Source organism: Pelobates fuscus, chromosome 12 (assembly GCF_036172605.1).
Source record: "Pelobates fuscus isolate aPelFus1 chromosome 12, aPelFus1.pri, whole genome shotgun sequence".
NCBI lineage: Eukaryota > Metazoa > Chordata > Amphibia > Anura > Pelobatidae > Pelobates > Pelobates fuscus.
In genome coordinates, this window is record NC_086328.1 from 61,272,870 (window position 1) to 61,285,924 (window position 13,055).

General features: G+C 40.4%; 1 protein-coding gene across 1 annotated transcript in view; it reads left to right on the plus strand.

Moving 5' to 3' along the window:
- Positions 1–1,315: 1,315 nt before the first annotated feature.
- Positions 1,316–13,055, plus strand: part of CTSF (cathepsin F) — a 146,024-nt gene continuing 134,284 nt past the window's right edge. Inside the window, exons 1-2 of the mRNA XM_063438159.1 lie at positions 1,316–1,646; positions 11,686–11,799. Coding sequence (XP_063294229.1) covers positions 1,449–1,646; positions 11,686–11,799 — 312 coding nt within the window. The 5' untranslated portion in view covers positions 1,316–1,448. The remainder of the gene's footprint in view (positions 1,647–11,685; positions 11,800–13,055) is intronic.

Sequence of the window (13,055 nt, forward strand, 5' to 3'; positions counted from 1 at the left end):
ATGAGTCTCTGAATGGGTAGAGACAAACTTTATAGAGATCAGTGTTCATACTTTTTTACGTACTTTCCCACTAAAGACTCCCGTTACCTCATACTCATAGGAAGGAGGTTTGACCCGCACACGACGTCAGAGGTTAGAGGCTTGCACCTCATACGTTTAACCTGATCGTGGTAATTACGTAGAGGCATGAAACACACCTAATCCTCATCCGTCCATCAAAGAAGGTATTTAAACACAGACCGGCAAACCAGGAGGATACATTCGTTCTTCAACCCAGCTGAGGAAACTACACGCTGTAGTGAAACGCGTCCTGGGATTTCATTGTGGACACTGCTCCGTTTTTATTGTTTTACCTATTTAAAGTGTATCGAATAAAAGCAATTTTTACTTTCCATCCTGGTGACCGGTGAATCTTTGCATCTTAGGGAGTGTAGTCCCTTACTACACACTACAAGACTGCAGAGCCATAGGGGCTCTAGGTTTGTAAGTATAATCCTTACATACCTTTCCACCATATTTTGGACACATACTGTGCTACCCTATTGCGGTCTCCTTTTGTTTCCATTCTCTTAGGACCACACACAATATTTCTATATAGGGGTGGGTCGCCTAAACGGACCCGAAGCCATCTATACCAGAGCTAGGTTTATAGCTCTATGTTTGTGAGTGTTCCTATGTCTACTTTTAGATTAGTTTTATATTAGTTCGATTTTGCACTATGTGGATATTTTGTACATTGTTACAGAACCTGATCCCATTTGATCCATTACACTCATAAGTCTGTATTTGGGTGTAGACTACTATCCACCTTCTAGGTAACTACTACTTTTATTTTACATTTATAGAAGCGCTACACTATCTATTTTTTCGTTTATTATATTATTGTGTTGTCATGACCCAACAGGAAAGTAGGGTAAGAAAATAAGAAGCAGCTGTAAGCAGAAGCTATAACTACAGAAGTATACGTAAAAAAAACGTTTTAATGTTGTAAAAACTATTTTATACCAATTCAGACACTGCTTTAAATAAGATTAGATAAATTAAAAACAATATTATGCAAGAATTATTAAAAATCCTTTGACAAAGAAAAGTAAAAACAATAGTATATAATTATTAGAATCCTTTAACAAGCTTAACTATATATCGCCAAGCTATTCTAGTAATACCAGAAACTTTATTTTACAGTAAAATCTGCTGACTTAAGTCGATTGGAAAACAAAATCTATTTGATTTAAACGTCGTCAAAATACCACAATTATATAACCATGCCAGGATTTAAAATGGCCGATGCATGAATGAACAGCTCGACTTTATGATGGAACGAAATCTCCAACAGTTGTCCTACAACCGTTCCCACACTTAATATGGCCACGCTGGGTGATCACATGCTCCTTGTTTACATGTATACTTCAAACTTGCCGGTGTTCTACTTTCATTGCTAGTGTGGCATGATGGCTCCCAGCGGTCTTGTTTTGCTTTGTGCGCTTTATCTGGTATCTGGGATTCCTACGGGCCGGTGGTCAGATGTCTCTGCTATTGAACCGGAGTTAAAGAGACTAGTGGATCTGGCTGTGCGTGAATACAATAAAGCGAGCACTCGTAAAGACATTTACCGACAGCTGCAAGTCACCGATGCCAGGAAACAGGTGATAAAGTAACAATATACTGTAAAGCACGGTTTAGGTCGTCTACATGTATGATTCCCTATATTGTGGTCTGTAATCATCATTAGCTGATGTGGTATTGTATATGCTGTTATACATAAATGTCCTTTATTTGGTAATAGATATGTATTGCCTTGTGTGGGCGTGACAAATTGGCTTTGAATTTAAGAGCCACATAAGATAGTTAGGAGCCATTTTTCTCAAACTAACAAAACTTTAGGACACGATAGTTACCGCAAGCGCAATAGCCTCCCAATGCTTTCATATGAGAAAGCACAGGATTGGCTGAGATCATCAAGATTGGTTATCTCAGTCACGGAGGTGGGGCCTGCCACACAAGACTGGCACGTGGAAAAAAAGGTGTGTTAAAACAACGACAGACGCACACACATACTCACACATATTTTCTCATACACTCACAAATGATTGTTATATATTTTTTTTATTATTTTTAATAAAATGATTCACTTGAGCTCTTCCCTACCTTTGGGAGAGATCAAGTGGATAATTTTCTTGGGTACCAGTGAGCCTGTACATGGTCAATTGACCGCGTACACCTGTGCACGGTGGGGGTTAGCAATGGGAGGGTTGCGCTGCTGGCGAGGCGCTAAGGTATCGACAATGGTCTGTGTGATGCCCTCGTGGACATATTGTACAGAGGTAAGCGTGGACAGCGCTCTGATTGGAGCACTTGTCAGCGAGAGCTCTGTAAAGCGGGAAAATTGCAATATATAAGGCGCCCTGAGGTAACAGCTGGCGCCAAAACAACTGAAGAAAAACTGTATGCCAAAATGGCTGTGGAAGACTTGGTTTAAAGCTGTTCCCCCGCCCTACCTCCCTATAATTTTATTTTATTCCATGATTCCATTCCATGTTGTGTTTTTTTTGTATTTTTTTTATTGGGGTTAAGGTCACCTGCCTATTTTAAAGGAGGGGGTTGTGGGGGTGCGAGACTAGCTGAGTTTGGTGATTTATTTGTTTACGTTTTGGCTAATAGGGCGGAACTCTGGTAATTCATGTGTTTAAATCTCTGGGGTGTAAAGACTTGAGATGTTTGGTTATATATTTTAAAGTGATTTAGGTTACGTTTTTTTATGATTTGTAAACTACCGTATATACTTGAGTATAAGTAGAGTTTTTCAGCACATTATTTGTGCTGAAAAAGCCCCACTCTACTTATACTCGAGTCACTGTATGTATTATGGCAACTTACATTGCCATAATACAGACAAGGACCGCCGGGCTCATTACAAGCCCGGCGGTCCTGTTGGGGGCTGGCAGGAAGCGTTTACTTACCTTTCCTGCAGCTCCTGTCAGCTCCCTTCTCTTACCTCTGGTCCGGTCAGCTCCACTGTAAATCCCGCGAGAGCTGCGGGGTCAGAGCATTGCCACTGGTTACCGTGGCAACGCTCCGCGCGGCCGCGAAACTTACAGTGGAGCTTCCTGGCTGCCCCCCTCCTACACAGCCCATCCACTGGACCACCAGGGAATGAGAGCCCCCCTCCCTGGCCAGCTAACAAGCAGGGAGGGGGACGAAAAAAATTAAATAAAAATTTAAATAACAATAAAATAAAATAAGAAATTAAATATAAAAAAAAAATATATATATATATATATATATATATATATATATATATATATATATATATATATATATATATATATATATATAAATAATAAAAATGCCCACCCCCCCCACCAAGGCTCTGCATCACATATACACACACATTCATTATATACACACACTGTAAATAAATATACAATTGATATATTTTTGGGGATCTAATTAAAATATGGTGATAAAGATATATTCCAAAGGGGCACTCACATTTTCCAGAGCTTAAAAAGCTCTATTTTAGGAAATATTTTAGGAATATATCTTTAACACCATATTATTCATAACATACTGCACAATCATTGTACTTTTATTTCCATATTTTTTAAGAGTAAGAAACATAACTGAGAAATCTGCTGCTACCTGTGTATGTATGATTTTATTATAATTCTTAGCGCTGTCCACCTAAATTACTAGCTTGTTTTGTATTACTGCAGGTTGAGCGTTAATGTGCTTAAGAAGGAGTTTAATGCTTACAGAACTGAAATCTTACAACCGTTTGTTTTGTGAATGAGTGAACGGGAAACGTGTTTTTACTTGCCTTTTTTCCCATGCCTTACCGGTCTTGCTGTGGCTGGCCCCGCCTCCATGGCTTAGATAATCAATCTTGATGATCTCAGTCAATCCAATGATTTCCATAGGAAAGCATTGGGAGACTGTTGCGCATGCATGGCAGAACTCTGCGCAGTGCCAATTAACATCTCCTCATAGAGATCTGGTTGAATGCTTCATTGAATCAATGCATCTCCTTGGGGCACTTTCAGCTCCTCCATTCAGAGCCTGGAGACCCTGAATTTAGTTGCCGTACGCTGTGCAGCACTGGATTAAGAACACCTATAGTGGCCGTCTGAGTGACTGCCAAAAGATGTGTTACAAAGCAGCAATGTAAATACAGCCTTTTCTCTAAAAGGCAGTATTTTCATTGAAAAGCCTGTGGGGACAGGCTAATAGACACCAGAACCACTACATTATGTCTCTTTAAGAATTGTATTTTTGTCGTTTTGAAAATAAAGCTTTTTTTAAGTCTAAAAATAAGCCAGGCTCCTAACTTTTTTTTTTTTTAGCTGTCTCCTAGATTCAAAGGAAATTTGTCAATCCTTGGTTTCCATGAAAGCAAATTTGTCAAGCCTTGATGTACATGAATTGAATGAATATAAAGCCTCATCAGCGCCAGCCCAAGACATTGTGCTGTCTAGGTCCAAGGATAAAATGCTGCACCCCCCTTCACTAAACCACCAAAACTCTCTCACATCCAATTTTTTTTTAATTTAATCCTTTCTTAATCTTTCTGATGCAGATCTGCTGAGCAGGAAATGCCACAGAGCACTGACATCAACCCACTCCTCGGCAGTACACCTAAACTTTAAAAGTTAACCTCCAATCGGAGGGGGAAATGCTGTACATTTGATCTGCAGACAAGTTGATAAACGCTTGCTGCAGACTAGGTGCAGTGGCGGAACTAACGTAAAGATGACCCTGGTGCAAAAAATCTATTTATCTGTCATACATCTCAAATGATGCGTTTCCAGCTAAGGATCTTGTCAGGGTGGTGGTCCGGTGCCCGGGACCCAGACACTTTCCGGGCGGCAGTGCTAGGACCGGGACCCAATATGTCTGATGAACAGAGTAGGAGTCACAGTGTGGAGGTGGATTAGCAGGGTAACCGCACTCCCCCTGGTGTTGAGCACCAGCATTTGTGCGGCCACATACCAAGACCCTCAATCAGCTTATGTGGATCCCAGGAACTAGGAGCAGGAATTAAGCAGACCTCCCAGGAGCTGAATAGGGAGGCTCTGAAACAAGAATGTATCCAGTACTAGAAACAAGGCAAGGCTAGAAAAGGCACCAAACATGAAAACAAGACAAAACTAGGAGAACCCAGAACCAGAGAATGATGGGAAGCTAAACCCAGAACATGTACACAAGACATGAGGGAAACATGAACATAATATAGGCATGACTGGACAGGACTGTACATGGACTGGGTATAGAAACTAAAACAAGACAAGATAAGATAGGCAAAACAAGAGGAGAAATAACTAAGCACTATATATGAAATCATGGGGATTTAGTCACATTATATAATCATACATTGCTTAAGCCTGCCAACAACGCCAATGTACCCCATATCTGGCAGGTCCTACACTGTCTAATGTATGCTAAAACAACCAAAATACATATATAGCACTTACCTGCAAGAAAGGGCAGAAGCCTTGAGCAGCTGTCTGCAGGACACTGAAACAAAAAGGAATGATAGAATGATGGGTGTGGCAAATAAAACAAACATTTAAATGAATCCAAGAGATTGGGAAATTCAGGGACGGAATATAAGAATGAACCCAGAAATCCCAGCATAAACAAAACCAGACATAGTGTGGTGGAATCTCAGTAAAAATAAATTTTACTAGGACAAGATTGCCATGTGGCATATGTGTAAATGTTGTATCAGTTAGTTAGTTACACGTAGCTAAGATACAATCAACACTGTATTGAGCAAATGCAGGAATGCAGAAACTGAAAACACTTCCCCTCCTCCATTGTTCTGGGTGAGCCATGTGGTCTAACAGGTAAGGGAAGTTAGGCTTTGTTCAGCTGATTGTGTAAAGAGTATATGTGGGTAGAGTTAACTATAGGAGGAGCTATATGTCTATATCATGCATTTACACAGTCAGTTCTGGGCTCAGATCTTGCTGTATTTTGGTGACATTAGTCCCTCTGAGCCCCGGTCGGTGAATCGAATAAAGAATCTCTTCCTTCCTGAAGAAACCTGTGTCCATCTCTCTGTGCTTGGCTTCCGTCAGTTTCTCCGGTATCATTTGGTGCATTGGGCCGGGAAGCTCATCGTTCAACGGTAGCTGAGAGGCAGAGGCGTGAGACGGTCTATCTTTGCCCACGTTCTCTACGGCTGCACCCCTGAACTTCTGCGTGGACCTCCCTTCGTCTCGGCGCCACTGGTCTGTTGTCCAGGAGATCATCGGCCTCTACGTGAGAAGTGCTGGGGTGTCCCCGTCGATGAGTGTGAACTCAGGTTCAGGAACGAGGAGGTAAGACGACCGCTGTTTTAGACGGCGGACCCACTAGGGGTATACCGATTGTGCGGTAGGCCCATAAGGGGTTTGAATTGTGTATGGAATCTGCCCCCTCTGTCGGAGGGAAGGAGCGAAGGCGCACCGCTCAATCGAACGCTCTTTAGTAAGACCGTTTGATTTGGTTAGTCAGGCGGGGTTCTGGTGTAAATAGCCCTAGCCGGACACCGGTGTCTTGTCTAGACTAGCGTTCTAGGGTGTATATTTTGTTCGCTAGGTTGGAGGGACCGGGAGACTAAGCGGCGTCTGTGTAAATTCGGTTCGCTAGCTCTCAACCTATCTTGGCTAAGTGGGAAGGCGTGTAAATTTGGAACCCACTAGATTTTTGATAGAGTAATCGACTAAGAGGCGTCTGTGTAAATTCGGTCCTCTAGCTCGCTATATGTGGTGCTTGGACAGTGTGGCTAACCAAAACGGATGTAGATAGTTTTAGGTAGTCCATCAAGGTACTGGCCAATAGATTAGTTGGGAATTGTATATGTGATAAAGATTGTTTAGTAACGTGTATATCTTGCTAGATAGCGTGAGCTCTGCCGTCTAGCGAGAGTGTTAATAGTGTGTTGCTGTATTATAGTGCACGGTACCATAACCCTGTATATTTACTGACACTGTATATAAGTACTAATAATTGTCGTCTATTGCATGTCTAACACCATAACCACTAATAATTGTATTGTGACCTTAAATTGTACTTTGACCTATGCTAACCGTACTATAACTACTGTTTGTAAAGACGATGTTACTGGGGTATGTTATAGACGGGTAATTCAGATATAGGGAATTATAGCGTCGGTGACTGTATAGTTTCGCCAAAGGGCACAGTATTAGTTATTTACTGACTGGTGTAACAGCTGTGTGTGTACGGGAATTCCCTGTATGTTTTGTTGTATGAGTTTGACCTAGTAACTGTGCCACATGGTGCTGTTGCCAGGGAAACGAGTGTGACTGTTAGAGGTGTGTTTGTTGTGTTTCTTTGAATTAGACGCTCCGTTGCTAAGTATGGCAGCGCCGGAATTTAAAGATTGTTGATCCTTTAGAATGTATGCTAAATAACTTTAATGTGTGTGATTTTGGGGACTACCTTATGTAGTAGAGAATGACCAGTTTTTGACTGTTAACACAGTTTGTGTTACTAGATGGTTACTAAAAAACTGGTTTGTCCATCCTCAATGGAATCTGACCCATCTGACCATCCCTCAACTAAATTCTTTATCAAAAACTGGTGCAGCTGGTATGTCCCCCTGTGCTCTAATTGTCTCTGGCTCTCAGATGCCTGTCCCCTCCTATTTCTGTGCCTACCTACCCCCCCAACTGGTTCTTTGTATTCAGTTTTATTATTAGCAGTCAAAATTGTGAGGAGAATTCTTAATAACAGTAACTGAATCCACTGAAATCAGATAATTCTCAGCAATTACAAAACACCATAACCACTGAAAACGCCATAACCACTGAAAACACCATAACCACTGAAAACACCATAACCACTGAAAACACCATAACCACTGAAAACACCATAACCACTGACATAACACTATAATTACTGAGCCTTGTGTGCCTTTAGTAACAGTAAATTAGTTTTGAAATACAACTGGATGAAATGGTCAATGGTATAGGATGCTGGAATACACTTTTACCATTTTTGGTTACTGGTCAGGCTCCTCCTAGCCCTGTCCGAAACATTTTGTTAACCAAGTTACTGACCAGTAAAATTAATTTATCCATTTCCACCTACCTCACCACTCCCCGACCGGAACCTATGACTAAACAACCCTATCTAAGTCCCACCCTAACCTGACAAATGACCGGTGCCCTCCAACTTTGACATTTACAAATGCCACTGCAGCTTACCCCTGGTCCCCCACACATTGATATTAATGGTCAATTACAGTTGGCAGACCCTGTATTTGTTTGTCCCGTTCACCATGACTGATCTGTTTAATTGGAAGACCCATAATTCCTTTACGAAAGCAGACGAGTCACCTAGTGCTTTCTATGAGAGATTGCTGGAGTCATATAGATTATATACTCCTTTTAATCCAGAGGCCCCTGAGAACTCTCGAATGAACAACTCAGCATTTGTCAGCCAGACCCAAGGTGATATCAAAAGAAAATTGCTAAAGTTAAAGGGATTTGTAGGAATGTCCATATCACAGTTAATGGAAATTGCAAGTCAGGTGTATATGAACAGGGAGGTGAATAGAGGAGTTGAGAATAGGCTGAGTAAGGGAGGAAGTAGGAATCACTGTGTGTATTGTAGAGAGGAAGGATATTGGAAAAGTGACTGCCCACAGAGGGAATATAAAGCAAGTTATAGATAAGACAAGAGAGAAGGTTACGAGATGGTTACAGAGGTGGCTATAGAGAAAGTCTTGGAGGGAATGACAGTAGTAACAGAGGAGGTGTTCAGGGAAGTAGATACTATTCCCCTACCCAGAGATTAAGGGATAGAGAAGATAGAGATTTTGTCGGTCTGGCTGACACTGTCATGGAAGACTATTGATACCGACTGGGCTCCATCCCCCTTTAGCCGAGTGCAGCCTATGGTCGATGTATCAATAGAGGGAAAGAGGAGCTCTTTCATGATTGACACTGGTGCTGAGTACTCTGTGGTAACTAACCTAGTTGCTCCTCCTTCAGGAAGACTATAATTATGATAGGAGCTTGAGAGTTAAAGTGTATGATGTGAATCATAAAAAGAAGCTAGCATCCTTGAATGTAGGTAGCTGGGAAGATAATGAGTGGCACTGGCTACCTTAGCGCGCTTCATTGCCAATAGGAGGGATGTAATATGTGAGGGAACTGGTTAACAGTCAAACTGTATGCCCATGAAGTGTTATTGTATTCTTATACAGGGATTCAAGCCTCATTTTACCATCAGGCAATTATGGATTCCTCTGTAAAGCACATAGCCTTCTTACCAGGTAAACCAGTTTGGCTGTTGATAAAGTCCTCCATTCACTTCCAGTGCAAATAGAAGGAGGTGTATGTGGAAAGTTCAATCTCAGCAACTGTTGTCTGCACATAGATGATGAAGGGCAGGCAGTGGCTGATCTCACAAGCCACATGGCTAAACTGACGCATGTACCGACTTAAGCCTGGAACAGGTACAATTCTAGTAGTTGGTTTGGAAGTAGGTACGAGCAGCTTGGAGGGATCAAGACATTAGTAGGAGGAGTCATGTTGATTATAGTGTGTCTCTTTCTACCATGTTTGGTTCCATTGGTAATTAGGTCCATACAGAGTGTCGTCATAGAGAGCACGACAGAAAGGAAACCAGCTGCGCATGTAATGGCAGTTTGCAAGTATGAACCCTTAGCCCAGAGAGAATCAGAATGAGGAGTGCTAAAGGAATTTGTAAGGATGCTAAGATGCTTACGAGGTCTGTTCTGATTCATGGCAACCTGAGGTGTAAGCAAACTATGGTTAAGTGATGCATCTGGAATTGTGAAATATCAGAAGCATCAAAGGGGGGAATGTGTTGGAATCTCAGTAAAAATAAATTTACTAGGACAAGATTGCCATGTGGCATATGTGTAAATGTTGTATCAGTTAGTTAGTTACACGTAGCTAAGATACAATCAACACTGTATTGAGCACATGCAGGAATGCAGAAACTGAAAACACTTCCCCTCCTCCATTGTTCTGGGTGAGCCATGTGGTCTAACAGGTAAGGGAAGTTAGGCTTTGTTCAGCTGATTGTGTAAAGAGTATATGTGGGTAGAGTTAACTATAGGAGGAGCTATATGTCTATATCATGCATTTACACAGTCAGTTCTGGGCTCAGATCTTGCTGTATTTTGGTGACATTAGTCCCTCTGAGCCCCGGTCGGTGAATCGAATAAAGAATCTCTTCCTTCCTGAAGAAACCTGTGTCCATCTCTCTGTGCTTGGCTTCCGTCAGTTTCTCCGGTATCAATAGAATAGAAAACCAAAAAAACAAGAAAAACTAAACAAGAATTGTAAAAAGAGTACTGGATACCAGAAGCCAAGGCCAGACATCTCCACAGAACAGAGCAAGATGTGCCAGATCTACCATTGCCCATCCTTGCAGGGTTTTATTTGTGGGCAGTGTTTAAATGTAATCATGTTTTTACCATGCAGTATGTGTGTGTGTGAACATAGAGGAGTTATTTGTGTGTACTGTTGCCACTTGAAAGCAGTGGCATAGTTGTGTGTAGTGTAGGGAGTATGCGTGTAGTGTTTTTTTAAAATTTTATGCAGAGGTGTGTTTATATATAATGTTGGTGTTTTAATACAGGGATTTGTGTGTATGTAGTGTTGATGTTTGATTGGAGGGGTGTGTTTGCATGCAGTGTTGGTGTTTGAATGTGAATGCTGGGATCTGTGCACATGTACACATATGCAGACACACACACACACACACACACACACACTGTGTCACAGATACACATATACCCACACTGAAACACATACAAACTGACACACGCAAGTCTCAGTTTACACATTTTTAGCTACCACCCAGCTTCCATACCTTTTTGGTTTCAAATGGATAGCTTCCTGGACTGAGTCTTGAACTTGATGGTATAGTGGTGACAGCACATTAACCACTTTCGGACATCCCTAGCCAGCTACCCTTTGATTACCTTCTTATCTGGGATGGAGGGTGGCTGTAATAGCTGACCTAGTGTGGGAAAGCCTAAATAGGGCTTTCAACGTTATGAGAACACAGCCTGTTGGGAGCGTAGACACCAAATGCTGCATAGACGCTCAGACTCACCAAATTCTGGCTTTCATAAATATGAGATTTGCCATTGCAGAATTAGGTAATTTTCACTGGATTTTGTTTATCTGGACAAAATCTGGTGTTTAGTGAATAACCCCATTAATCTCTACACTAACTCAAACTGTTGATCTATACGCTCCCCTAACATTTAAAGTACCGTTAACCGTAACAAAAAATTATTGGGGTTTTAAATACATTTTATAAAATCCACTCATAATGTAATATATAGTACATAATCTAGCGGGTATTTCATTTGAAAAATCATGTTTTATATTGTATTGCCCTAATAGTGACAAAGATCACTTTTCTGCAGTTTGTGGTCACTAGCCCTATAAGGGAAGGTGAAAATATCCACACTGTTATGGAGGCAACATTGAGGCCCTGGTTTGGACGGGGAGGGAAACTACTTGCACTATAATTACTATAATAATCTCTTGTTTCTTTGCTTTGATGATTAAATATCCTTCTAATGTTCTCGAGTATGCCTCTTTAACTGCAATACAACCGCTTCTTGCATACAGTCTTTGTTATATATTTCTCTTTAAAAGTTCTTGTCTTGTCTCTTTCTTTTTTCAGCTAGTTTCTGGGGTAAAATATGATTTGACTGTGCTACTGGGTCGCACATTGTGCAAGAAAGAATCTAATGTGAATCTGGATGAATGTCAGTTTGACTACACAAATAATGTTAAGGTAAGAATGTTATTTACTATTATCAAACAGTTGTTTACAATGGCCTGTCACATACACTCACATGACTCATACACAAACCGGTCACAAGGGTTATGCAGATAGTTCTCTATCACATTGTGATTACTGTCAACTGATAGTCTTATGTGCTCAGCAACTATTATGGGATGTGAACCTTGCTGACCAATTAAAAGAGTTCTAGGTGGAAGATGAAAATTGTAAAATAGCTGCTTTTTAAATTAATTTTTTCAAAGATCTTATGCACCAAATATCACACTTTGACTGCATCACATGGTCTCCAAATGCCTTATGCCAACATCTAGAAAACTCCTAATTTCAAGGCTGACTCTGATAACAGATCTGCATTCATTAAGAAAAGCTTACTTTTTGTTATGTAAAATAAAACCTCAATCCAAAATTAAAGGGAAAACTCAGATTAAAGGGAAAACACAAAGCACCAAAACCCATTTCTTTAGCATATGGCCCCCTGTAGTAAATTGTATTGCACAAACCTTTCTCTCACTTGCTCTTAACCCCTTCAGGACCGGACTGTTTTTGCGATGTTTGTACGTTAAGGACCAGAGCTATTTTAACACTTTTGTGGTGTTTGTGTTTAGCTGTAATTTTACGCTCTCTCATTTACTGTTCCCATACAAGTTATATATTGTTTTTTTCAGGACAAGAAGGGCTTTCTTTACATACCATTATTTGTATCATTTCATATCATTTACTTTAAAAAAAATAGTAAAATATGGTGAAAAAAAACCAAAAAAACTTGTTTTTTGACTTCTACTTAAAAAATATTTTACTGATCTACAAAATCGAATGAAACAAACTGCTAAATTGATTAAACATTTTGTCCTTAGTTTAAAAACACCCAATGCTTTTTTGCTTTTATTTGCAAGTTATAGGGCTATAAGTACAAGTAGGAAATTGCGGTTTCAAAATTTACATTTTTCAAATGTATCAATAGTGACATTGTAACACTGTTATGTCATAAATCTCCAAAAAACACCCCACATGTATATATTTTTCTTAAACTCGATAACCCAGGGTATTCATCTAAGAATATTTTGATACTTTCTATGCAGCCATTTTACCATAAACCTTTGTCAAACTTTGCATAGGTAGTTTATTTTTTTTATTTTTTTCACATAAATTGCAATTCAGGTATAAATTCACAGATTTTGTTAGGTGTCACTACCAAACAACACCCCAATATGTGTTCAGCAACATCTCCCGAGTACAGGGATACCCCC